Source organism: Drosophila miranda, chromosome XR, assembly GCF_003369915.1.
Source record: "Drosophila miranda strain MSH22 chromosome XR, D.miranda_PacBio2.1, whole genome shotgun sequence".
NCBI classification, from domain to species: domain Eukaryota; kingdom Metazoa; phylum Arthropoda; class Insecta; order Diptera; family Drosophilidae; genus Drosophila; species Drosophila miranda.
This window is the reverse complement of record NC_046674.1, coordinates 32,345,988-32,373,397: the sequence shown is the minus strand read 5'-3', so window position 1 is coordinate 32,373,397 and position 27,410 is coordinate 32,345,988. Positions and strand designations below refer to the sequence as shown.

Below are 27,410 nucleotides of genomic sequence, written 5' to 3'. Positions count from 1 at the left end.
CCTCGGTCGGTTGGGCGGGAGGAGGGCTGCGTTTTGCCTGGGATCCGCGCGTAACAGCCTTCTGCTGGTGTCACACGGGCCACTTGACGGTGCAGTAACTGCATCGCCTCTTGAAAGATGCAGTCATTGCATGTCAACGTCCAACGTAAAAAAAAAAAAAAAAAAAAAAAAAATTAAACAGTCAAAGTAGAAAAACTGATTCATTAGTTACTAATGAATCCATATGTTCAGGTACACTCAATATAACAATAATTTTCCATTTCGCGCGACCTCAATTATGTTGTTGGTTATGAAGGCATATGCAGGCTAGTATTTCTACCTTTACCTTTATTTTTGACTATGTTTTGCATACAAGAATTAGATGTATGGAGTTAATTTTAAAACTTGCATGTACCAATCCGCGAGGGGGAGAATCTTTTTGACAACAGCTCGCCAGCCAAGGAAGTAAAAAAGACTATGGAAAAACGAGGTGGAACGTTGTGAGCTGCTGCGAAGACCGCAACTCTACATTTATACCCGATACTTAGTCAGTATGGCTCTCCTCCGGCAGACGCCGCTGACAAAGATTGCGTGCGAGAGAGACAGAAAATCAGTTTGAACGTGTCGTCGTGCGCTGCGTAGCCACTGCAAATTGATTTGTTCCTTTTGGCTATAAAAATGATCCGATCTAATTCAGATTCGGCAATCTGGTAGATATGGTTATTCTTTATGATTGTGCGTTTTTAATTTTCTCGTATCTTCAATATTGTTTTTGCCACAGATTTTCATCCTTTGTGGGGGCGGAAAGGGGTTGGGCGAAGTTTTGAAATACACTTGTGCAGGTTCGAATTTGGTTGCTCTAACTTTAATAGACTCTGAAATCTGTGGATGCCACAGATTTTTATATTTTCAAGGGGAGGAAAGAGGAGGTGCAAAATTTGAAAAAACACTTGTAATGGTGACATACCACAGAAGTCTGGATACAAAATTTCGTTGATCTACCTTTTATAGACTCTGTGCACTAGGCGCTCATAGCGACGGACAGATGGACAGACGGACAGACAGACACTGCGACTCGTCTATTGATGCTGATCAAGAATATACAGTCAAGGAAAAAAGTCAACATAAAGCACCAATTTTGCGATATTTTGGGTTTTCGTAATGAAAATTGGAAAAGTTGGTATGCCATTACTTGAGGTCTTAATTGATAAGTTTATTAAGAAAAAAATTGAATTTATAATTCTTTTTACAACAATAAGAACAAAAACATAACAAATTCATGGGAAAAAAGTCTACATACAGCCTCTATGCTTTTGTATTATAGCTTCAAAGTCATCTTAATATTAATACTTATTTTATTTTTAGTATTTAGTTCGTCCACCACTAGCATCTATTACAGCCTGCAGTCGTCGGGGCATCGATGCCACCAAATTTTCGGTTGTTGCGGGCGGAACTTCGGCCCAAGCTCGAATTTGGGCGGTTTGAGACTTTCCTGTCTGCTGATGTCATACTTCTGTACCAATCTTTCTAAAATGTCCCAAAGATGTTCGATTGGGCTAAGATCTGGCGATTGGAGTGGTAGACGAAGCTGTCTTGGGGCATAATACAGCAACCAATCCCTAAAAACATGTGCGGTGTGCTTTGGATCATTGTCCTGCTGGAAGATCTAACTGCTTCCCAGGCTCAATGTATCCACCGATGGTTTAAAATTATCTTCCAATATCTTCTTATACTGGAAGCGATCCATATTCCCTTCCACAAACACCAAGTTAACGACTCCAGACGCCACCATAGCGCCCCAAACCATTACACTACCGCCTCCATGCTTGACAGTTGGCATCAAGTTAATAGGGTCAAGAGCGGTGTTTATCCTTCTTCAAACTTTGGAACGGCCATCACTTCCGAAAATGTTGTATTTACTTTCATCAGTAAATGAAACGCTTTTCCAAAAGTATGGATCCTTATTTAAGTGCGCTTTGGCGAATTCCAGGCGCAAAATACGATTCTTCTCAGAAATCAATGGTTTCTTTCGTGGAACTGGGCTCTTGAAAAAATCCTTTTGCAAAAAAATGGCAATTGTTTTTGGGTGCACAATGACTTCTGAACACTTTTCGAAGTTTTCCGCCAATTTTGGTGCACTTATCTTCGGGTTTTTATTGACTTCCTTGAGGATGCTTCTCGTCGCGACTCGATAGCTTACTATTTGGCCTTCCTGATCTCTTCTTATTTTCCGTGGAATATATATGTATATGTATATATATACAAATATATGTATATGTATACTTTATAGGGTCGGAAACGCTTCCTTCTGGACGTTACATACATCATTTTCACCATATCTATCAGATTTCTGAATCTGGATCAGATCGGATCATTTTTATAGCCAAAAGGAACAAATCAATTTGCAGTGGCTACGCAGCGCCCGACGAAACGCTCAGACTGATTTTCTGTCTCTCTCGCACGCACTCTTTGTCGTGTCGATCAATGTCAGCGGCGTCTGCCGGAGGAGAGCCATACCACTAACCAAACAGTATACTGTATGGTTAGTGGCCATACTGACTAAGTATCGGGTATAAGTGTAGAGTTGCGGTCTCCGCAGCGCACAACGTTCCCCCTCGTTTATCAATATATATCTTCAAGTTTATGAAACCCAAAACAATTTCAAAGATTAATCAGTTTTTTGTCGCTGTAAAGCCAAATCTGTTAAGTCTAAAAAAGAGTAGGAAAATTGCACATTCGAAAACTTATGTTACTGCAATTCTTACAGCGATCGAAAACCGATCAATAATATCGATAACAAATTATCGAAAGCCTACATAGTGTGTTGGTAATCGATTCCAACAAAAAAATTAGAAGTTTTTTTTTTAATTTGATATTAAGAAACATGTTTCGGCTCAGCTATAAAACTACATGGAAACCGTTCTGAATCTATAATTCTTTTCTTTAAACTTACCACATCGATAATCTGCATAAGCGTTAGTCCGAAACTCAACTGCAATGGATCTGATTCATTTACCACGGGCCGTTCCAAGCTGTTGTAGTTGTCCAGTAGTGCATGCAGTAAGCGCTTCTCGTGCGGGCCAGCAAAGCAAGCTATGGAAAAATTAATATAAAACGAATAAAATTGCAGAATAAAACATGTCGGTACATTTTCAGTCGCGGCACACGTGACACTACTGATATTCGGTATTCAGTCAGTATATGTATATGTAATCTTATGATTAAAGAAATTTCTACGTACATTTTTTTACGTAAACGCCATGTTGAGCATTAGCATTGAATAACGAAATGAATTTCAATAAATGTACTCACTCTGATCGACCCCCATCAAGACTGTGTCTATCTCTAATTATAAGTAGCAAAATCAGCACTTGTATTAATTTCTTAATTCTAAAACTATTACAAATTCTTATATCCTAATTGAAATGATAAAACTGTGCAACACCACATTTGTGATCCAAGCCGACATTTTCTGATCGATTTTTATACCCGATACTCAAAATGAGTATTGGGGTATATTAGATTTGTGGTAAAAGTGGATGTGTGTAACGTCCAGAAGGAATCGTTTCCGACCCCATAAAGTATATATATTCTTGATCAGCATCAATAGCCGAGTCGATTGGGCCCTGTCTGTCTGTCTGTCTGTCCGTCTGTCCGTCTGTCCGTCCGTCCGTCTGTCCGTCCCCTTCAGCGCCTAGTGCTCAAAGACTATAAGAGCTAGAACAACGATGTTTTGGATCCAGACTTCTGTGATATGTCACTGCTACAAAATTATTTCAAAACTTCGCCCCGCCCACTTCCGCCCCCACAAAGGACGAAAATCTGTGGCATCCACAATTTTAAAGATATGAGAAAACCAAAATCGTAGAATTGTAGAGAATGACCATATCTTTAAGATTGCGGAATCTGAATTGGATCGTATTATTATTATGGCCAGCATCAAGAAAACAATTTCATTTTTTCTCGCCCTGTCTCTAACACACACGTAGCATAGGCGGCTTTGCTTAGAGTAAAACATTAGCGCCTAGATCTCAGAGACTACAAAAGCTAGAGCAACCAAATTTGGTATCCACACTCCTAATATATCGGACCGAGACGAGTTTGTTTCAAAATTTCGCCACACCCCCTTCCGCCCCCGCAAAGGACGAAAATCTGGGGATATTCAAAAATCTCAGAGACTATTAAGGCTAGAGTAACCAAATTTGGTATCCGCACTTCTGTTAGATCTTACTATAAAACGTGTATCTCAAAATTTCGTCCCACCATTTTCCGCCCACACAAAGGACGAAAATCTGTTGCATCCACAATATTGTACATTCGAGAAAACTAAAAACGCAGAATCATAGATAATGACCATATCTATCAGATTGCTGAATCTGGATCAGATCAGATCATTTTTATAGCCAATAGGAACAAATCAATTTGAAGTGGCTACGCAGCGCCCGACGTCACGCTCAGACTGATTTTCTGTCTCTCTCGCACGCACTCTTTGTCGTGTCGTTCAATATTAGCGGCGTCTGCCGGAGGAGAGCCATACTGACTAAGTATCGGGTATAACTGTAGAGTTGCGGTGTCCGCAGCAACTCACAACGTTCCCCCTCGTTATACCCGATACTCAAAATGAGTATTGGGGTATATTAGATTTGTGGTAAAAGTGGATGTGTGTAACGTCCAGAAGGAATCGTTTCCGACCCCATAAAGTATATATATTCTTGATCAGCATCAATAGCCGAGTCGATTGAGCCCTGTCTGTCTGTCCGTCCGTCCGTCCGTCCGTCTGTCCGTCTGTCCGTCCCTATTAGCGCCTAGTGCTCAAAGACTATAAGAGCTAGAGCAACGATGTTTTGGATCCAGACTTCTGTGATATGTCACTGCTACAAAAATATTTCAAAACTTCGCCCCGCCCACTTCCGCCCCCACAAAGGACGAAAAGCTGTGGCATCCACAATTTTAAAGATATGAGAAAACCAAAACTGTAGAATTGTAGAGAATGACCATATCTTTAAGACTGCGGAATCTGAATTAGATCGTATTATTATTATAGCCAGCATCAAGAAAACAATTTCATTTTTTCTCGCCCTGTCTCTAACACACACGTAGCATAGGCGGCTTTGCTTAGAGTAAAACATTAGGGCCTAGATCTCAGAGACTACAAAAGCTAGAGCAACCAAATTTGGTATCCACACTCCTAATATATCGGACCGAGACGAGTTTGTTTCAAAATTTCGTCACACCCCCTTCCGCCCCCGCAAAGGACGAAAATCTGGGGATATTCAAAAATCTCAGAGACTATTAAGGCTAGAGTAACCAAATTTGGTATCCGCACTTCTGTTAGATCTTACTATAAAACGTGTATCTCAAAATTTCGTCCCACCATTTTCCGCCCACACAAAGGACGAAAATCTGTTGCATCCACAATATTGTACATTCGAGAAAACTAAAAACGCAGAATCATAGATAATGACCATATCTATCAGATTGCTGAATCTGGATCAGATCAGATCATTTTTATAGCCAATAGGAACAAATCAATTTGAAGTGGCTACGCAGCGCCCGACGTCACGCTCAGACTGATTTTCTGTCTCTCTCGCACGCACTCTTTGTCGTGTCGTTTAATATTTGCGGCGTCTGCCGCAGGAGAGCCATACTGACTTAGTATCGGGTATAACCGTAGAGTTGCGGTGTCCGCAGCAACTCACAACGTTCCCCCTCGTTTATGTTCGATGGGTGGAGACGTTTGAGTCTGCGTGGGATTTGGGGGTGCAGTAATCCTCTAGCTGTTTCATTTGGATGGTTAATGGCCTATCGTTGTTTCGACTGCTGTGATGGTTAATTTGATCTCCAACTTTTGGGATGAGAAGATCTCTTTCCAGCATTGTGGTCCGAACAAACCACGGGGCACCTGTCATCGCTCTTAGAGCCTTCGCTTGCATGACTCTGATTTTATTCAGATGCGTCTTCGCTGCACATCCCCAGACTTGAATGGCGTATGTCCATATAGGGATTATCGTTGCCTTTTACAATAAGACTTTATTGCGTAGGGGAAGCTTACTTTTTGAGTTCATGAGCCAGTGCAACTTTTTGAGTTTGTTTTGACATTTGATGACTGTAGCTCTGATATGTGGTCCCCAAGTCAGGCTTTTATCGAAGTGGACACCGAGGTAGCAGTGATTGCTCTTGCGCGGAATTATATTTCCGTTGAAGATAAGGTCTGGTGAGTGCTTGCTTCTTAAAGTAAAATTTACGTTAACTGACTTTGTTTCGTTAATTGTGATGTTCCATTTTTTGACCATTTTTCCACGGATTCGAGGTAGACTTTAAGTTGTTCAGCAACGGCTCTGTAGCAGGTGGATGATGAAAGAATAGCAGTATCGTCAGCGTAAGTGGCGACCAGGAAGTTGCTTGGGTTGACGTGTGGTAACGGCATGTCGCATGTAAACAATGTGTACAGGATTGGCCCAAGAACGCTGCCTTGTGGAACTCCAGCTCTGATAATTTTTATGTCTGAAATAGCGTCCTTGATTGTGACAATAAACGTTCTTTCTCTCAAAAATGACTTTATGACTGAATACTGGGGGGCGGGTAGTAGAATCTTTAGTTTATATAAAAGTCCCTTGTGCCAGACTTTGTCGAAAGGTTGTTTCACGTCGAGAAACACCTCTGAACAGTATTGCTTAGTTTCATAAGCGTTGAGGATGTGTTGAGCCACTCTGTGTACTTGTTCCGGGGTCCCGTGCTGTCTTCTGAAACCGAATTGGTGCTGTGGAATAGCTTCCTTGACGCAGTTTTCTGCCACCATTCTGCTCAAGAATATTCTTTCGAATATCTTTGAGAAAACTGGCAGTAGGCTTATTGGTCTGTATGACTATAGGGCTGACGTTGGTTTACCTGGCTTTAGTATTATCACAATCAGTGCACACTTCCATTGGGTGGGGAAGTGGCCGATGCGAAGGATGGCGTTGTAAAGTGCAACAAGATACATAATTCCCTTGCGTGGAAGCAGTTTTGCGATGCGGGTATCTATTAAGTCGTGCCCAGTAGCTTTAGGGCTCGCGCACACCGTAGCTGAAATCGGAGCTGAAAGATAGCTTATTTATAAGGGCTCGCGCATACTGTAGCTAAATTCGGAGCTGAAAGCTGAGCTGATAGCTGATTTATAAGCTCTGAAAAAACAAACACACTGCACCGGTGCAAGTGCGCACATTGCAGACTGAGCTGAGCTGAAAGCTGAAAAAGCTCGCTGAAATCAGCTCAGCTTAGTTTGATCGATCAAGCATGTTTGTTTTTTCAGCAAGCTGATTGCTGATTTTGTTCAAGTGTATTGGTTCATAAGTGATCGAAAATGGGCTGCAAAACATTGTTAAGCGAAATTACGGTTAACCCAGAGCTGGGGAATAAGCGGGATTATTAAAAATATTTGAATCATAGTTTTATTTCTGGCAGGAGATAAATTGGGCAAAAAAGTTGTATTATTTACCATTTTCATATGTCAATAATAAATATAATATACTATGTCCCCAAGTACAGTAAACGCTAGGAAAACATCACAATGTTTATTATTATACAACATAATGAATAATTGAGAAATTTAATAATAACTCGTAAAATAAAAGTAATACGAATACAATACATAACGGAAATGTGGTTGAAATACACGGAATAAAAAAAAACGAAGAAAACTTCCGTCTGGCTACTGTACGTGCTGTGAAGTAATTAATTAACAATATAATAATAATAATTATAATGATAACTTTTGATGCCACTTGAGGAGACAAAGGGAGGAAATGGCTTTCAGCTTTCAGCAATCAGATCAGCCGACAATGTACGCACCTGCAAGCTGATTCTGCCTGGAAAAAGCTCTCAGATCAAGTGAGCTTTCAGCTCCAATTTCAGCGCCGATTTCAGCTCCGCTTTCAGCTATAGTGTGCGCGAGCCCTTTAGCAGCTCCACTGCCTTGACCATGTTTCGACCATTTTCCGTTGTATGGCTTATATTTGTTGCTTTGATATGCTGTCAATATAGACTTTATTTCAGTGCAGAGGCTTTGGGATGTGAGCGAGTGTTTTCAGCTTTATCAGAACCAAATTTTGTACACATATTGCACCGTGATCGATGAATTGGACATTAACACCAAGAATTTAGCGACTGAATCTTGTGGCCGTGCCCATTTGAAGGCAGAGGATTTTTTTTTTTGAGGGTTTTTAAATATTTTGACGTTACAGTGGGCATATCCAAGCTACTAAATATTTGAGCTGTTAGCGTCTTAAATCCTTCTGAGTCCAGTACACCCAGTTTAACTTTTGCAGTGGTCACCAATACTCCCGAAAACTTATTTTTCTTTTCAGGCACTTCGGTTTCTTTATTTTCGGCCACTTTATTCTATACGCCGTTGAGCCTCACTTCTAAGTGCCACTTTAGATTGCACACACTGTTTCCCCTCAAGCGCCAGTAAGTCTTCTCAGTCCCCCTTCAGGTACCATTATGAGTAACTATGACTATAAGTAACTAGCTTTCCTTATCTTTTATATATATTTATTTATATAACAGCAGGTGCTGATGGGAAGCTGTTATTTGTTATAACGTAGTTTCAATTAATAGAAATATGTTAATTTTATATTTTAAGCGATGGTATATATAATTAAATATAATATAAAAGTATTTTGAACGAAGGGGAAGGCAGCTACGGCCGCGACTCTACTTTTAATACCCGATACACAGTCAGTATGGTTCCCGTCCGCCAGAAGGCGCACAAAATTACCACGAAGAGTGTGTGACAGAGAAACAGAAAGGGGCGTGTCTCAAGCTCTTATAGCCTTTGAGAACTAGGCGTCAAACAAGACAGACGGACAGAATGGGCGGACGGACTGATGGCCAGACAAAACATGGCTCAATCAACAGTGCTATTGATGCTGATCAAGAATGTATATACTTTATGGGGTCGGAAGTGCTTCCTTCTGGGCGATACAAAAATCTAATATAACCCTTTCATCATTTTGAGGATCGGGTAGGAAAAGAAAATTTTAGCACGAGGGTATCTTTGTGGTCCCCCAACAAGGATATGCAATAATATTGGCGAACATTCTAACACAGAAGCCATAAATTCCTGTTGAATTTTGTTTTGAGCAAACAAAAAAATAAAAATCGTAAACAATCATTATTTTTGAGTTTTATCTCTTTTTTTTTAATCAAAAAGTCTAAGTTTTATTAAATTACTTAAAACTAATTATAATTATTATCATTGATGAAAAGCGTCATAAATTGATATATAATCATTACCAAGTAATTTTTATTATATATGTATTGGTTATGAATTAGTGGACTGTATAATCTTTTAATATATTGAGCTTATTTATTTACATATATTGAGTATTTAAGATTGGCGGTTATGTTACACATGTATATGAATAGCGGAGGGTGTCTATGATGCGGCGGTATAAACTATGCGTGCGGTTGGTTCCATCTAGAGATTTCGACTAACTTCCACTCCACAAAAGAAGTCGAGCCAAAAGGGAATTGAAAGATCAGGCGATGCGACGCTCCAATGCAAAACGGTACACATCGTTGTATGCGTGTGCAGCTGAGGGCTTTAGCTATACGTGTGAGAATATTACAGCTGTGTAACAACACAGCTATGCGCGTAAAAATAGTTACCTAAGCGGAGCAATACACTCATGAGCGTATGAATAGGGCAGCTGTAATATACATGAACATTGAACTAAAAACTACGAGGCTCATTTCTCAACATACCGGCCCCCCTGAACGACTGTTCAGAACAAGGGAAGCACAGCAAGTTTGGTAATAGGTCTCTTGTAAACTCTTCGGGCTGTTTTGACGGTGACCACTCGAACCCTCTCGTCTTGGCTCGGTGATTCGCCCAAGCAGCCACTTGCTAGGCGGTTGATTCGGCTCCTTCAGTACCACAAGAGTGTCCACGGTAAGGTATTCCAGACTCCAACGTTTCCAGAATCCTTGAACCTTGGCTTGCAGTTGTCTCCAACGCTGCAGTCTATTAATGTTGACGTCTAACAAGGACGGCTCTGGCACCGACATGTGAGGTTGACCTTCAATCTGAGTTAAAATTGTTGAATATTCCTTGAAAGTCAACGCACTGCTACCAATTACTCGGCGAAGGTGGAGTTTGATAGATCGTACGCCTGTCTCCCAAAGACCTCCAAAATGCGGGGAAGACGGCGGAATGAAGTGCCAGTTGATTTCCTGACTCGTCAGAAAATTAGCAATTTCCTCGTCCTGACTTTGAGATACAGCTATCCGTTGCATCTCCGTTAGTTCCTTTCTGGCTCCATGGAGTGTTGTGCCATTGTCTGAGTACAAATCGGATATGGGGCCACGTCAAGACCAAAACCGTTTGAAGGCGGCGATAAATGCAGGAGTCGTCAAATCACTAACGAGCTCGATATGAATTGCTTTGGTGGACAGACAAACAAAGATGGCAAACCAAGCTTTGCCAAACTTCGGTGTCCGACCTGCTGATGTCTTGATGGTAACTGGTCCAGCGTAATCCAATCCAGAATGTAGAAAGCAGCGGGTGGGCTGAACGCGAAAGGCGGGAAGTTCAGCCATGAGTTGTGTGCTCGTTCCTTTGCGCTGGAGGAAACATATCTTGCAGTTGAATACAATTTTGCGGACTATGTTACGGGCTTTAAGGATCCAATACTTCTGTCTCAACGTGTGGAACATAAATTCGACTCCAGCGTGTAACGATGTGACGTGCTGGTGTCTAGCTAATAAAACAGCGACTGGTGATTCCTTTGGAAGAAGTATGGGATGTTTTTCATCATAGGTTGCCATCGAGTTTCCAATGCGTCCTCCTACGCGCAGAATTCCTTGGTCGTCAACAAATGGAGTGTAGTGAATCAACTTGGATTTTTGAGAAAGGGCTTGTCCAGTGCTCAGCTGTTTGTACTCCACTTGGAAGAACTCCATCTGGACATGTTTGATTACCCTAGAGCGGGCATATTCAAGCTCCCATGACGATAAAAACGATGACAGGCGGTCCTTGCAACGAAGTCGATGTACAAAACGAAAGCAATAGCTTATCGTCCGCAAGAGATGTCACCAGGAGGAAGCCTTGTTGATCATACAATTAAGATAATTTCCTGCATCGGAAATGTGTAGATTAACTTGGGGCTTGATCTTTACTTCCATCCGCTCAGCGTCCTCAGTCGACAGTGCGAACTTTGTCTTAGCAGGTGGCCAAGTGCGATGTGATTGGGAAAGCCACGGTGGTCCATTCCACCACAGTTGATGTTCTACCAGCTCCTTTGGTAGAAGTCCGCGTGATGCACAGTCCGCGGGATTGTCCTCAGTGCGAATGTGTTGCCAGCAGCTACGTGGGCAAGCTTCCAGAATCTCCGCAGTGCGATTACAAACATAAGTGTTCAAAGTCCGTGGGGGTGATGAGAGCCAATGCAGTCCAATTTCTGAGTCGGACCAACACGAAATACTGGAAATAGCAAGTCCTTCATGGATCATATTAGGTTCCCTCGCGACTCCTTTCGAGTGTGATTTAACCTAAAATGTCTTATTCTCTTATTTCGGGCTTCTATCGCTTCATACGCACAAGCCATGGTGCCTATAAAAATAATTACATTTTTAAATGTGCTGTAATCCTTAAATCTAGTAATTCTGAAAAGAGAAAACGGATCTCTTAAAGAAACTGGTTTCTGCACAATCACGATCAACTTACTAAACTTTCCGGAGTACACAATGATTGGATATCAAAGAGTCGAAGTCAAAAATGATATAGCACTTCCAATGAAAGACCACAATTGTTTCCAGTTTGGGCATCTCCAGAAGTTTTTTAGAAACAAAAAACTTTTATTTAACTGCGGAGAGGATTTCCACATTGATAACACTTCTAATACTCCACTCATTCTCTTCAGTCACCAAAACCACACAGGCCTCTCCACAATAACAACAAAACCACACATCACCTCAACAACACTCCCAGTAAGCATCCACATCCAAACGCAAAAGTTTATCCTACTTTGATCTTGACTCAGAAATAGAAAGTAAGATAAACACCATAAAAAACTCCCATAAGCACTTAGATTAGCAGCAGTAAAGGCTGTAGATAAAAAAAAAAGCTAACGCAACAAGAACACAAGAAAAAGAACGCAAAACCGATGCCTTGAGTAGCAAAAACTGCTCAATGAAATTGAATCCGATTAAACTAACAGCTTAAATAAAAACATTCCAAGTGATCATTACTCAAGGGATAAAAACTTCCAAAAATTACTCTGACAATTACATTAAAAGAAACACTTTTATTTAATATTCACAACTAGCTAACCCGGCAGACGTTGTTCTGCCACGCAACAACAAAATGTTCTTAATTAAATGTGGTTAATATATAGCGAACAATTTTAAGAACAATATATAAGAACATTTTTGATTTGATCATATTAATATTTGTAATTTCACGATTCTTTAATGTGTTTTTTTTAACATTTTTAGGTTTTCTTTTTTTTTTTAGCCAAGCACCTTGTGATAAAAAAAATTTGTATACCCGATACTTAAAATTAGTATAGGGGTATATTAGCTTTGTGGTGAAAATGCAAGTGTGTAACGTCCAGAAGGAAGCGTTTCCGAATCCAAAAAGTATATATATATTCTTGAACAGCATCAATAGCCGAGTCGATTGAGCCCTGTCTGCCTGTCCGTCCGTCTGTCTGTCCGTCCCTATTAGCGCCTAGTGCTCAAAGAATATAAGAGCTAGAGCAACGACATTTTATATCCAGACTTCTGTGATATGTCACTGTTACAAAAATATTTCAAAACTTTGCCCCGCCCACTTCCGCCTCCACAAAAGGCCAAAATCTGTAGCATCTATAATAGAATGCAAAATCTGAACCAGACCGTATAATTATTATAGCCAGAATCAAGGAAACAATTATATTTTCTCTCGCTCTGTCTCTCTCTAACACATAGGTTTCATGGTCGGCTTTGCCTATTGCAAAATGTGAGTTCAAGGATCTCAGAGACTATAAGAGCTGGAGCAACCAAATTTGGTAACCACACTCCTGTGATATCGGACTTTGACAAGTTAGCTTCAAAATTTCGCCACACCCCCTTCCGCCCCCGCAAAGGACGAACATCTGGGGCATCCACAAATCTCAGAGACTATTAAGGCTAGAGTAACCAAATTTGGTATCCACACTGTTAGATCTCCTTATAAAACGTTTATTTCAAAATTTCGCCAAAAAGTGGCTAGAACCATTGACATGAGGAATATCTTACCAGTTCCACCAGGGGCATCCAGGAAATATAAGCCACCTTTCCACAAGCCACCATTTCCAAAAAAAACGAGGGGGAACGTTGTGAGTTGCTGCGGACACCGCAACTCTACAGTTATACCCGATACTAAGTCAGTATGGCTCTCCTCCGGCAGACGCCGCTAATATTAAACGACACGACAAAGAGTGCGTGCGAGAGAGACAGAAAATCAGTCTGAGCGTGACGTCGGGCGCTGCGTAGCCACTGCAAATTGATTTGTTCCTATTGGCTATAAAAATTATCTGATCTGATCCAGATTCAGCAATCTGATAGATATGTTTATTATCTATGATTCTGCGTTTTTAGTTTTCTCGAATGTGCAATATTGTGGATGCAACAGATTTTCGTCCTTTGTGGGGGCGGAAGGGGGTGGGGCGACATTTTGAGATATACGTTTTAAAGTGAGATCTAACAGGAGTGCGGATACCAAATTTGGTTACTCTAGGCTTAATAGTCTCTGAGATTTGTGAATATCCCCAGATTTTCATCCTTTGCGGGGGCGGTAGGGGGTGTGGCGAAATTTTGAAACAAACTCGTCTCGGTCCGATATATTAGGAGTGTGGATACCAAATTTGGTTGCTCTAGCTTTTGTAGTCTCTGAGATCTAGGCGCTAATGTTTTACTCTAAGCAAAGCCGCCTATGCTACGTGTGTTAGAGAGAGACAGGGCGAGAAAAAATGAAATTGTTTTCTTGATGCTGGCTATAATAATAATACGATCCAATTCAGATTCCGCAGTCTTAAAGATATGGTCATTCTCTACAATTCTACGTTTTTGGTTTTCTCATATCTTTAAAATTGTGGATGCCACAGATTTTCGTCCTTTGTGGGGGCGGAAGTGGGCGGGGCGAAGTTTTGAAATATTTTTGTAGCAGTGACATATCACAGAAGTCTGGATCCAAAACAACGTTGCTCTAGCTCTTATAGTCTTTGAGCACTAGGCGCTAATAGGGACGGACAGACGGACAGACGGACGGACGGACAGACGGACAGACAGACATGGCTCAATCGACTCGGCTATTGATGCTGATCAAGAATATATATACTTTATGGGGTCGGAAACGATTCCTTCTGGACGTTACACACATCAACTTTTACCACAAATCTAATATACCCCAATACTCATTTTGAGTATCGGGTATAAAAACCCAAACCGGTGCTTGTGACACACTGCCTACTGTGCTGACGTTTATGCCGTGTCATACGGGAACGCGATCGATGGGGATAAAAAGTATCCTACAGCCATCTCCTGATTCTAAGCTACCTCCCCACCAGCCAAATCAGTTTAGCCGTTCTTAAGTTATAAATAGTGTAACTAACACTAATTTCTTTTATGTGTATTCTCATTCTTTAATATTTTATATATTATATGTATTATACATACAGTAATAATAATAATAATAATCATAATAATAATATAATAATCTATTTATATTTAATAAAATAGATATACCCATTCGTAGCTCGTAACTTCTCAGTTTACGTTAAAAGCTACTCATTCAACTTTGGGGGGTGCAGAAATCATTATACACAACTCAATTCAATCAAATTAAACACAATTACAAATTGATTTCAATGCAACTGCTATTGAAGTTGAATCGAAGAATAAGTTTAAAATGAATGAATAATGAAAGTAATTTACACAATGTTCTAGTCCATAACTCAAACTCACTAATTTTGGGTGATTTGAATAGTTGGGGTAACCTTTGGGATGTCCAAATAAAACGCAAGAGGCAATACAGTAACCAAATTTCTAAATAAAAACAAAAACTTTATACTTTTAAGTGGCAAATCCTACACACATATTGAGCTATCATTTTGCTCTCCAGACCTATTCCAATACGCTAACTGGAAAATAATCAATCATCAATTTCACCAGACCAAGAGTCTTGACTCTCCTCCATCACAAGCTGTTCAGAGAATATAACCACATATAGCTTTAATAGAACTTTGCTGCTCGCTCTCTTACCCAATGCTTGAAAACACATCCTCGGCAGCTCAAAATAGAGTCTTAAATCATTACAATAATATACTTAATAGTTATATACCTCAAACTTATAAAACAGGTCTTATCATACCATAGCTAAGCCCGGATCCATCAAAACAACAATGTCCCCATAACGCCTGATTTCTCTAGCCTCTTGCTTCGCAAAAGTAAAATCATAGCGAAGAGGTTGTGGTGGTTTGCTACCACAAACAAATATATACATAATATATTATATATAAATAAAATTTAAATCTCGACAACCTATTCGAAACGAGGGGGCACGTTATGAGCTGCTGCGGAGACCACAACTCTACATTTATAACCGATACTTAGTCAGTATACAGTATACTGTATGTTTAGTAGTATGGCTCTTCTCCGGAAGACGCCGCTAATATTAAACGACACGACAAAGAGTGCGTGCGATAGAGACAGAAAATCAGTCTGAGAGTGACGTCGGGCGCTGCGTAGCCACTGCAAATAGATTTGTTCCTTTTGGCTATGAAAATTATCCGATCTGATCCAGATTCAGCAATCTGATAGATATGGTCATTTTTTACGATTCTGCGTTTTTGGTTTTCTCGTATCTTTAAAACTGTGGATGCCACAGATTTTCGTCCTTTGTGGGGGCGGAGAGGGGTGGCGCGAAATTTCGAGATATATGTTTTATAGTGAGTGTGGGAGTGTGCCCCAGATTTTTGTCTTTTGCGGGGGCGGAAGGGGGTGTGGCGAAATTTTGACACAAAACGGTCAAGGTCCGATATCACAGGAGTGTGGATACCAAATTTGGTTGCTCTGGCTCTTATAGGTTCTGAGATCCTTGAACTCATATCTTGCAATTGGCAAAACCGACCATGAAACCTGTGTGTTAGAGAGAGACAGAGCGAGAAAGAATGAAATTGTTTTCTTGATTCTGGCTATAATAATTATACGATCTGGTTGAGATTTTTACACTCTAGAACATATAGTCATCCTCTACGATTCTGCGTTTTTGGTTTTATCGTATCTTTAAAATTGTGGATGCCACAGATTTTCGTTCTTTGTGGGGGCGGAAGTGGGCGGGGCGAAGTTTTGAAATATTTTTGTAGCAGTGACATATCACAGAAGTCTGGATCCAAAACAACGTTGCTCTAGCTCTTATAGTCTTTGAGCACTAGGCGCTGAAGGGGACGGACAGACGGACGGACGGACAGACAGACAGGGCTCAGTCGACTCGGCTATTGATGCTGATCAAGAATATATATACTTTATGGGGTCGGAAACGATTCCTTCTGGACGTTACACACATCCACTTTTACCACAAATCTAATATACCCCAATACTCATTTTGAGTATCGGGTATAAAAATCTTAGTTTCACATTTATAAGACTTAAAGCTTAGGTTTACAGAGGTGTCGGGTTGCGCGATCTTAGTTTTTAGTTCAACTTTTGGGCTTGGCTTCTGGATCAAAACTGACTTGAACTTCTGAATATCTGCATCGTGCAACCCATTTGGTTTCCTTTCGAGAACAATTTTTCTATTAACAATACGATTGGATTTCGTCATCCCGAAAATTGAGAATTGCAGAATCTGCATAAAGCCGGGTGTGAAATTCTTTATTAGAAAGCCGAGTGTGGACCAATTTAGGCGGGAGCCAATGATTGAGATTGCTTACATATTGGAAACCCAATTAGGCGGAAGCAAACTGAGATTGTTTTCATATTGGAAATCAATTAGCCGGAAGCCAAAGATTGAGATTTTTCATCTTGGGAAACCAAAGGTTCTTTACAACTTGTTTAAGAGCTAAATAGAATTGGGTATGTTAACTTGCATGCATTCAAATTGCCAGCCGAAGTAACGATTTATCCTTTCCGTGGGTCTAGCAATAATAACAGAATACAGAAGTGTACCTCATACCCCATTGTTATATCATAGGTAAGGCTTGGATCTTAGGGAAAAAATTTAGTTCGAATTTACAACTCAACTCACAAATTTCTTTTCTTTTAAGGTCTTCAAAATTTGGATCTTCCGAGACTCTCCGTTGTTTCCCCCCGTTGTAAGAGAACGCAGTTAATTCAGCTCCTTAATGACTGCAGAAGTGTCTAGTACACCTACAGCTAAAGATAGCAAAATAAAGTTTCAATTAATCATTTTACATATGTTTGTATGTATTCGAGGCCGAAACATCGAAAGTGAACCAAAGTATTTCCCAACACCAAGCACTAAAGTGGTGGCCAACAATTAAGAAATAAGCAAGTAACGAAAAAAGTGTTGCTGACTGGGAAATAAAACAAAAAATACACAATTTTTTGTGTCGAAGCGGAAGACATCAGCAGCTGCAACAACAGCAAAAGACATCAGCGGCAGCAATAGCAGAAGCAGCAAATAGAACGAGGGGGAACGTTGTGAGTTGCAGCGGACACCGCAACTCTACAGTTATACCCGATACTAAGTCAGTATGGCTCTCCTCCGGCAGACGCCGCTAATATTGAACGACACGACAAAGAGTGCGTGCGAGAGAGACAGAAAATCAGTCTGAGCGTGACGTCGGGGGCTGCGTAGCCAGTGCAAATTGATTTGTTCCTTTTGGCTATAAAAATTATCTGATCTGATCCAGATTCAGCAATCTGATAGATATGATCAATATCTATGATTCTGCGTTTTTAGTTTTCTCGTATCCTCAATATTGTGGATGCAACAGATTTTCGTCCTTTGTGGGGGCGGAAGGGGGTGGGGCGACATTTTGAGATATACGTTTTAAAGTGAGATCTAACAGGAGTGCGGATACCAAATTTGGTTACTCTAGGCTTAATAGTCTCTGAGATTTGTGAATATCCCCAGATTTTCATCCTTTGCGGGGGCGGAAGGGGGTGTGGCGAAATTTTGAAACAATCTCGTCTCGGTCCGATATATTAGGAGTGTGGATACCAAATTTGGTTGCTCTAGCTTTAATAGTCTCTGAGATCTAGGCGCTAATGTTTTACTCTAAGCAAAGCCGCCTATGCTACGTGTGTGTTAGAGACAGGGCGAGAAAAAATGAAATTGTTTTCTTGATGCTGGCTATAATAATAATACGATCCAATTCAGATTCCGCAGTCTTAAAGATATGGTCATTCTCTACAATTCTACGTTTTTGGTTTTCTCATATCTTTAAAATTGTGGATGCCACAGATTTTCGTCCTTTGTGGGGGCGGAAGTGGGCGGGGCGAAGTTTTGAAATATTTTTGTAGCAGTGACATATCACAGAAGTCTGGATCCAAAACAACGTTGCTCTAGCTCTTATAGTCTTTGAGCACTAGGCGCTAATAGGGACGGACAGACGGACAGACGGACGGACGGACAGACGGACAGACAGACATGGCTCAATCGACTCGGCTATTGATGCTGATCAAGAATATATATACTTTATGGGGTCGGAAACGATTCCTTCTGGACGTTACACACATCCACTTTTACCACAAATCTAATATACCCCAATACTCAATTTGAGTATCGGTAATCCTCAGTTAAGATATTTTAAGCTAATTTTAACTTAATTAAGTACACTAAAATGTTGTCGGAAGAAATCATTAAGCTATGAGACACTCAGGCCGTGAAAGCAAAATAAATTAAAAAGATTGAAGCTGGTTATTCGACCAGTGACGTAATCCAACCGCTAGGAGAGCTTAAAATTGTTAGGGTTGCAGTTACTAATTCTATACTAATAACGTATGGAGTCTACTCTTCGAAAAATCAGCTTGAACAAATTATTAAACATATGGAGGACATATACAATATATGTATGTATGTACAAACATATGTATGTAAGTATAAAACATTTTCGACGCACACACCTCACAACATTTAGATCTCGCTTGCCTGTCGATGTCGCTGTTTCCGTCCTCTCATTGTTGCTTGCCTTGCTCTCGGTGTTCGCCGTTAACTCCTGGTCGCTTCCCGAATCGTCGCTGCTTCTCTTGGCACAGGCGCGCTCAAATTGTCGTCTCTTTGCCGCTTGCCTCTTCTTTTAGCTGCAGCCCCTCTCGGAACTATCCACAACAACAACAAAGAAGGTTTTTGGTTCTTGCTGTGTTTTCTGCCGTCTGCCGTTATGTCGTCGCTTCTGCATATCTACTCATGTATGTACGTCTTATTCGACAAGTATTGCCTAGTCTCTGTCGCACTTGTAGACCAGACTCCAATTTCGCACCGCAACTGATCTCCTGTCCACGCAGTCTTGTTTTCGGCAAATTTGGTTGAATACACGCACAAATCACATAAGCAGATGTTGTTGGCTTGGGATTATTTCTCGGACGAGCCCCCAATTTGTGGTATGTAGTTTAAATTGCTTGATGGCAATGATGAACATTTATTGAATAGGTATGTACATATGTGGAACTTAATATTTGTACAACTACAAGTTTAACATAGAATACAATTTTTGGCGGGCATCACACATTTAAAAGTCCACTTTTTCCGAGCTAGATGTGTCAAATCGCCTATTTTGGATAATAGGCATTATAAATCTGGTAAACACCATTGTATGTTTTTGGACATTGCCACTGTTCGAGTTTTTCTTTTTTGTGTGTCCCTCTTGTGTTGTCCCAAAGTCTTATTTTCAGTGCAAACAAGTTTCATTTAAGCTTTTTGCGGTTTTATGGGCAAACAGAAGAAGGGAGCAGCGGAAAGAGTAGCTGAATGTCATGGCGTTTCATTTTTAAGGCTACCTAACCAAACCCATTTGAATACTCAATTCATTTCCTCCTAAGGTTCAACACGCAGAAATTTCTACTAAATCTTGGTTTATGTAATGTCATATCCCAATGCTTTTAACGATGTGGTGCCATAACTCGCCAGCACAATTGGATTTCTATTCTGATTCGATTATTGGAATAAGTTTATCAGATCGTGTTTTGGAAGTTTAAGCATTATAGTATTATAATTTATACATAATATTATATTATGATTGTAGAATTAGTTAATATCCGTACCGATACCCACCAGAGCATGTAAGTGAAATTACCAAACCCGCATTTTTGATGCTACTGGCCAACAAAATGCAGGCTTAACAGGACGTATAGTCCAAAAAGTTCCCTTATTCCGAGTAAAAATTTGAAGATGAGGCAAAAAGTTGTTGAAAATCATTTGGCATGGTCTGGGTCAGATTGGTCTTAAAAATGGAATAATATATTATTGAGAGACGAAAAAAAAAAAATCTTATTGATAATGACTCCAGAAGATGTATACAACGACCCAAAGGCAAAGAATTCGACTTCCGGTACACAAAGAAAATTTATAAGAACGGAGGCCGATGTATAGGTATCTGAGGCTGTTTTTCTTGGCATGGCGTTGAGCCGGTACATCGCATAACTGATCCCTTGACTCAATTCGGGTATAAAAACATATTGACAGATATTATGCAACCTTATGCTGAGGAGAACCCTTGAGATGGTTCTTTCTACAGAAAAATTACCCAAAGCACACCGTCGCTTTGTAGAATTGATGTACTTATTATTTTGGCCAACCCTTGTTTATGTTTTTAAGGTTTAATGGAGCATAAAATATATATTTGAAATGAAAAATGCTTATGATAAATATTTGTATAGTCTACTGTAGGTTAGAAAACTAAAAGCAAATTTGATTTTTAATTATGTTTATTAGAAAAGATTTATAAGGCTTGAAAGAAATCTCATAAGCGTGAACTTATTATTTTGGCCAGTAGTGTATGTAATTTCACACACTTTTTTGACGGTATCCATTTAGAATTATTTTAGGAGTTATCAGTTTTTTTTTTAATATTTGTAATTAAAATTTTTGAGCAGTTATCGTTGTTACCGTCTTAAAGAATCGATTCGTATATTTTAAAATAGTAACCATTTAATTTGAATTAAGAATGAATGACTTGAATGACCCCCGCGTTAAAGACGATCTTACACTCATGGTTTTACTCTCTCTCACCATCATTAACATAAACTCATCACAATAGAGTCTCTCTTATGCTCAGTGCTCATACGCTAAGAACCCTAATAAATATTGCCTAATGCTCAAACGCATCCCCTTTTCTTTTGCACAGCTATCTCTTGCATCGTTTTTTATTCCTTTGCTGTTAATTATCATACCCCCATCCTGTAATAAATATTAACTCGGTAAACGGAGCGTTTACAAGGAGCTGTTCAAAGATTGCGGCGTTTAACAACAACAGCGACAACCGTTGCCCACTTTTTAGCCATTCCAGGTTACGGGCAAAAACTTTTCGAAGTTCAAACATACTAACCGATAAGATCAAGATGCCTGAGGCGGAAATTTATTGTACGAAGTTAGTCAAGCGAGATGCCAAGATCTGCGTTTAAGCTTTGAGTCCCTGAACCGCTATTCCCTACGGTATTTGATGACAAGTTCTGGCCAGTATCGGTAAGGGTTTCCCGCTTTGGGAATAGATAGATACCGGAAGCTGATTTGACGGCAATTAATCTGAGTGCAGTTGTGCCGTTGCGGACGTCCACGCCGCTCCAGTTCCATCCACTTTAAAAAACACCCGATGGGGGCGGATATGGTTTCATGATTGCTGCTTCTCGACAACATATGTATACTACTATACTGCTATCAGCAACCCGGCGTTCGCTCTTAAGTGAAACACTCTCTTCAACATAAGCACCTAAATTGGTTCTCCCTGCCGTTCCTCTGCCCAATCTCCTAAGCGAGGATGGCGTGCAGCTGATTCGAACTGTCTCTCGACCCTGTTGCTCAGTGGTATATAGCCTACTCAGCCTAGTCTTCCTCTGGATCCGCTAACCGAACGGCACCGCCACTTTCTGGGACCGTGCCGAAGGACGTGCTAGATCTATACGCATATTTTTTCACAATATAGCGGATATGCGCACCAAGCCTCAGACTGTTAACTTGGCAACTAAGTGCGATTTTGACTTTGTCATTTTGATTGAAACCTGGCTCAAATCAAACTTTTTCGACAACGAATACTTCGATCCCATTGTGGCCGTTAGACGCACCCTACGCTGTGATTCGGTTTGTCTGCTGGATGAAGACTCTATTTTGGATCAGATTGCTGTGTCGGTATGCCTCTGGCCAGTCGGAGACGCTATTTGAAAGTGATAGAATCTACAAGGCGCATACGAGACAGTCAGCACCTCTGCTTTGTTGGTGACTTCATTTTGGGTTCGCAGGTATGGTCCGCCGATCCACAGTCGCCGGCTATGGTGCCGAGTAATGTGAACTTCTTTTTCAAGACGAATGTTTTCGTATGGGCTTAACCCTAGTAACTAACTATTTTTTTCAATAGGTTAAATAAGATCTTATCTTATCTTATATGTGTTCGTGTTAGTTACACTAATTATAGCTCAAGAACGGTTGATCCGATTTGGCTGGTGGTGAGGTAGCTTAGATTCAGGAGATTGCTGTAGGATACTTTTTATCCCGTTCGACCGCGCCCCTGTGTCACATGACATAACGGTCAGCACAGTAGGCTGTGAGTCACAGGCACCGGCATGGCTGTGTTTTGCGCGTGCTTGCCCTGCTAATCGTTCTCTCAAAGCTCGCTCTTCGTTGTCTGCGCTCTGCCGAGCGACGCTGCGCTTAGCGATCAGAGAGGCAATGTAAAGGGCACTTGCAATTTGGATGTCGCGCACTAAAGTACAAATCGCAATTTTATATTTAATCGAAGTAATTAGTCGGCCGATCGGGGATAAAAACCATTATCTCCACAAAGTCAAACGTGTTTTTATACCCGATACTCAAAATGAGTATTGGGGTATATTAGATTTGTGGTGAAAATGGATGTGTGTAACGTCCAGAAGGAATCGTTTCCGACCCAATAAAGTATATATATTCTTGATCAGCATCAATAGCCGAGTCGATTGAGCCCTGTCTGTCTGTCCGTCCGTCCGTCTGTCCGTCTGACCGTCCCTATTAGCGCCTAGTGCTCAAAGACTATAAGAGCTAGGGCAACGATGTTTTGGATCCGGACTTCTGTGATATGTCACTGTTCAAGTATATTGCCCCGCCCACTTCCGCCCCCACAAAGGGCGAAAATCTGTGGCATCCACAATTTGAATGATACGAGAAAACAAAAAACGGAGAATCGTAGAGAATGACCATATCTTCTAGACTGCAGAATCTGAATTGGATCGTTTAATTATTATAGCCAGAATCAAGAAAACAATTTAATTTTTTCTTGCCCTGTCTCTCTCTAACACACACGTATCATAGGCGGCTTTGCTTAGCATAAAACATTAGCGCCTAGATCTCAGGGACTGTAAGAGCTAGTGCAACCAAATTTTTGATCCACTCTCCTGTGATATCGGACCTTGGCGAGTTTGTTTCAAAATTTCACCACACCCCCTTCCGCCCCCGCAAAGGACGAAAATCTGGGGTATCCACAAGTCTCAGAGACTATTAGAACTGACTGTAGAGATCTCACTGTTACAAAACTATTTGTAATTTTTCACTGCAGAACTCACTGTTACAAGTGTATTTCTTTATGCTGACTGTAGAGAGCTCACTGCTACAAGCGTGTTTCAAAATTTCGCCCCACCCCCTTCCGACAACACAAAAGACGAAAATCTGTGGCAACCACAATTTCGAAGATAGGAGAAAACTAAAAGCGCACAATCATAGGGAATGCCCATATTTACCAGATTGCCGAATCCGAATCAGATCGGATCATTTTTATAGCCAAAAGGAACAAATCAATTTGCAGTGACTACGCAGCGCCCGACGTCACGCTCAGACTGATTTTCTGTCTCTCTCGCACGCACTCTTTTTCGTGTCGCTTAATATTAGCGGCGTCTGCCGGAGGAGAGCCATACTGACTAAGTATCGGGTATAAATGTAGAGTTGCGGTCTCCGCAGCAACTCACAACGTTCCCCCTCGTTTTTTTAATTTAAGCTTTCCGGAGAACCTGTCGGATTGTACTGCCTTAGTGGAAAAATTAAATCGCCATTATTGACTCCACCACCTCTGCCATTTTAGCCATTGCTTTGTGGCGAAACGCCCGAATCAAGTCATTTTCTTTCAAATACATTGGTTGTTTCCAAAAATGGAACAAACATTATTAAAGAACAGGGACTCAAGATACAAGGACAGATTCACCATCGAATTGGACCTGCAAAAAATATCTGAAACACATCGTCCAAATGACACGTTGCAGTACCCGCTCATGTTTTGGCAAGGTGAAAATGGATATTATTTTTATATCAAAATGGTAAATCCATTGAATGGTGAAGAAACTACAAAGAAAGTTAGCTTAATGAATCCATGAAGGAAGCGTCCTTTCGACCCCATAAAGAATATACTATATGTGTATTCTTGATCAGCATCAATAGCTGAGTCGATAGAGCCGTGTCTGACTGTCCGTCCGTCCGTCCGTCTGTCCGTCCCTATGATCGCCTAGTGCTCAGAGACTATAAGAGCTAGAGCAACGACATTTTGTATTCAGACTTCTGTGATATGTCACTTGTACCGAGTATTTACACCAAAACTTTGGTATCCAAACTTTTAGATCTCACGGTTACAAGTGTATTTCCAAATTTCGCCCCACACCGCTCCGCCCCCACAAAAGACAAAAATCTGTGGGATCCACAATTTTGAAGATATAGAGAATGTCCATATTTACCAGAGTGCCTGTTGAAAAATGACCATCTCTAGCAATGCACGCATGTATTGACAGACATATGAATATGTAGACGTATGAGTGAGAGACGTAACGAAACGACGTTCTCTTATCTCCCTTTTTGTTCTCCCTTTCGTTCGGTCTGTATCTGCCTGCGAGCAGAGCATTTTTTAGTCACAAATAAACCAAAATAAATGGTTGCGTTTTTACTTTTCGGTACAAGAACTTCCCTTGCAACGGCAGCGAAATTCTGTCCAACAGGGCCGAATCTGGATCAGGTCAGAATATTATTATAGCCAAAAATAACAAATCAATTTGCAGGGGCTACGCAGCGCCCGAAGACACGTTTTGACTGATTTGAAGCCATACTGACTACGTATCGGGTATACATAAATGTAGCGTTTCTGTCGCACAATGTTCCCCGCGTTGTTTCATTTATCTATGTGATTATTTGTGCTATTATCTCTGTATTAGTTTTGACTTTAAATCACCGCTTAAGCGCCGCTTATTAATATTACACCTTTTCTCTTTTTTTTCATGTTATCATAATGAGTACGTGCTCTGCTAAATGCTGCCGCTCGGCCGCCAAACGTCAAACGCTCACCTTCTGCTGGTTGTGTGACACTGTTTGCGCTGACTTTGGCCAAATTGGTGGACGTGTAGTCGACCTGTTTGCTTTCGAAACTGTTTGCGTTTCTCGACTAATGCTATCGGCTACGGAGATCATAGTCCGAGACTTTATACTGTCAAAACAACATACATAGATAGTTCCGAGGGTCTTGTAGTTACTAAATTTAGCTTCAAGTTTAAGGGAAACATCTCCTCTTTCAAAATTCTCGTGCCGAATAAACATGTCCATAGTTGGCTTAACCCGTCTTTCCAGCTAAACATCGGTTGAAATTCTTGCAACTTCATCTCCGTCCGGTACACCTTCCGTAGCAAAAAAAAATAGTTTCTCCCAGTACGGTAAAGATTTCCTATCACAATTTTCGTGGTTTGGGCAGCAAGCTCAGCAAATTACAAACTGATAGTTTAGATAGATGCAACTTTTGAGGATCGTCCATCACGTGGGGGCGGTGTCCTGATTGATATCCGTTCTGACATAGCTTCCCAACTCTTTTCTGTCGAAGCGCGTAACACTATTGAAATAATAGTAGTTGAACTTCGACTCTGCTCGATAAATCTATATATATATCGTGCTCTTACATCCTCTGTTTTTTCAACTTACTTGCAGCTCACACAGCCCATATTCAATCTGTTTCGTTCCAACTTAATGAGTCCGATTGTCTTATCTTCCTTGGGGATTTTAATCTTCCAAATATTTCCTGGTCTCCATCCGAACACTCTAACCAGATGTTCCCATCCATGCAGCACGATTTCGTTGATTCTCTGTCCGACTCATCATTGGGTCAGGTAAACGGCATATGCAATATCATAGGTAGGATTTTAGACCTTCTCTTTACTACCGACTCAACGAACACTCTAGTCCACAGAGGTTCCCCTCTATCTTTTCCCGCAAACCTTTACCATCCCACCCTGGAAATGGATATCCAGCTGCCTTCTTCTGGTCCCACCAAATCCTGCATAAAGCCTGATTTTATCTCTTTGAATAGCGCACTTTCTCTGATAGCCCACCACTAATGCATTCTACAGCACTGTTTTTTCCATCTTCTTACCTTTTTTCCATTAGTTTCCCCTTTCAGAAATCTTTCTGGCCCTATTTGGCTCACTCCGCGGCTAATAAACCTAGGGAATATAAAATCTAGTTTATATAAGAAGTTTAAACTGTCTGGCTCGCAGTCAGATTTTTCAACTTTAAACGAGATCCTAAACAATTATTTAAATTTGTCAACTCTAAGCATAATTCCTCACAATATTGTTTGCCCTGCGCGGTCTTAATTGGGACCCTTTTCTTCATCTTCCTTTTTGTGAGAGTTGGGTGCGTCTTATTAACTTGCACTCTTTTGAAAGCCTTAGGATTTGTTATGGAATTCTCTTTCTCCATAAACTTTTGATAGTTGTGCTTCCAAAGTCAAATCTTCATTAATGAATAATTTAAGTTAACTTTCTTCTGTCTTGAATTGTATTGAATTCTGCCAGCGACGTATATAGGTAGTCCACGTCATAAGCATGAATATGCGCAAGGTGTAATGACATATGTATGTTCGTCATTACGTTCGGCCAGATCTCTTTATTACTTTTACCTGTAATCCAAAATGGATAGAAATTGTTAAATTGCTGCTTCCCGGACAAACATCAAGTGATCGACACGACATCACAGTACGTGTATTTAGGCAAAAAACTAGGTCCCTGATGAACGCGTCTTTGGAGATACTGGATGTATTCAATCGCATGACAAAAACGAGGCCTGCCACACGCACACATTCTTATTTGGTTAGTGGAAAGAAGTCAACCGGACCAAGTTGAGATATCATCTATGTACTGAGATTCCCGATCTCGAAGCCGATCCAGACCTACATGACGTCGCAATTACAAATATGATTCATGAACCGTGTGGCGCCATCAATCCCCAATTATCTTGCATGGTCGACGGTAAGTGTTTAAAC

General features: G+C 40.7%; 1 protein-coding gene and 1 long non-coding RNA gene across 3 annotated transcripts in view; one reads left to right on the top strand and one right to left on the bottom strand.

Annotated features, from left to right (window-relative positions):
* LOC117186430 (neuronal acetylcholine receptor subunit alpha-7) overlaps window positions 1-27,410 on the bottom strand; it is a 378,182-nt gene that overhangs the window by 271,974 nt on the left and 78,798 nt on the right. For both annotated transcript variants that reach the window (XM_033387234.1, XM_033387235.1), the window contains exon 4: window positions 2,933-3,072. In XM_033387234.1, the coding sequence (XP_033243125.1) occupies window positions 2,933-3,072 (140 nt within the window). The remainder of the gene's footprint in view (window positions 1-2,932; window positions 3,073-27,410) is intronic.
* On the top strand, window positions 7,124-7,917 carry LOC117186440. The gene is made up of 2 exons (XR_004471515.1): window positions 7,124-7,674; window positions 7,748-7,917. It is a non-coding gene; the product is annotated as an uncharacterized LOC117186440 (long non-coding RNA).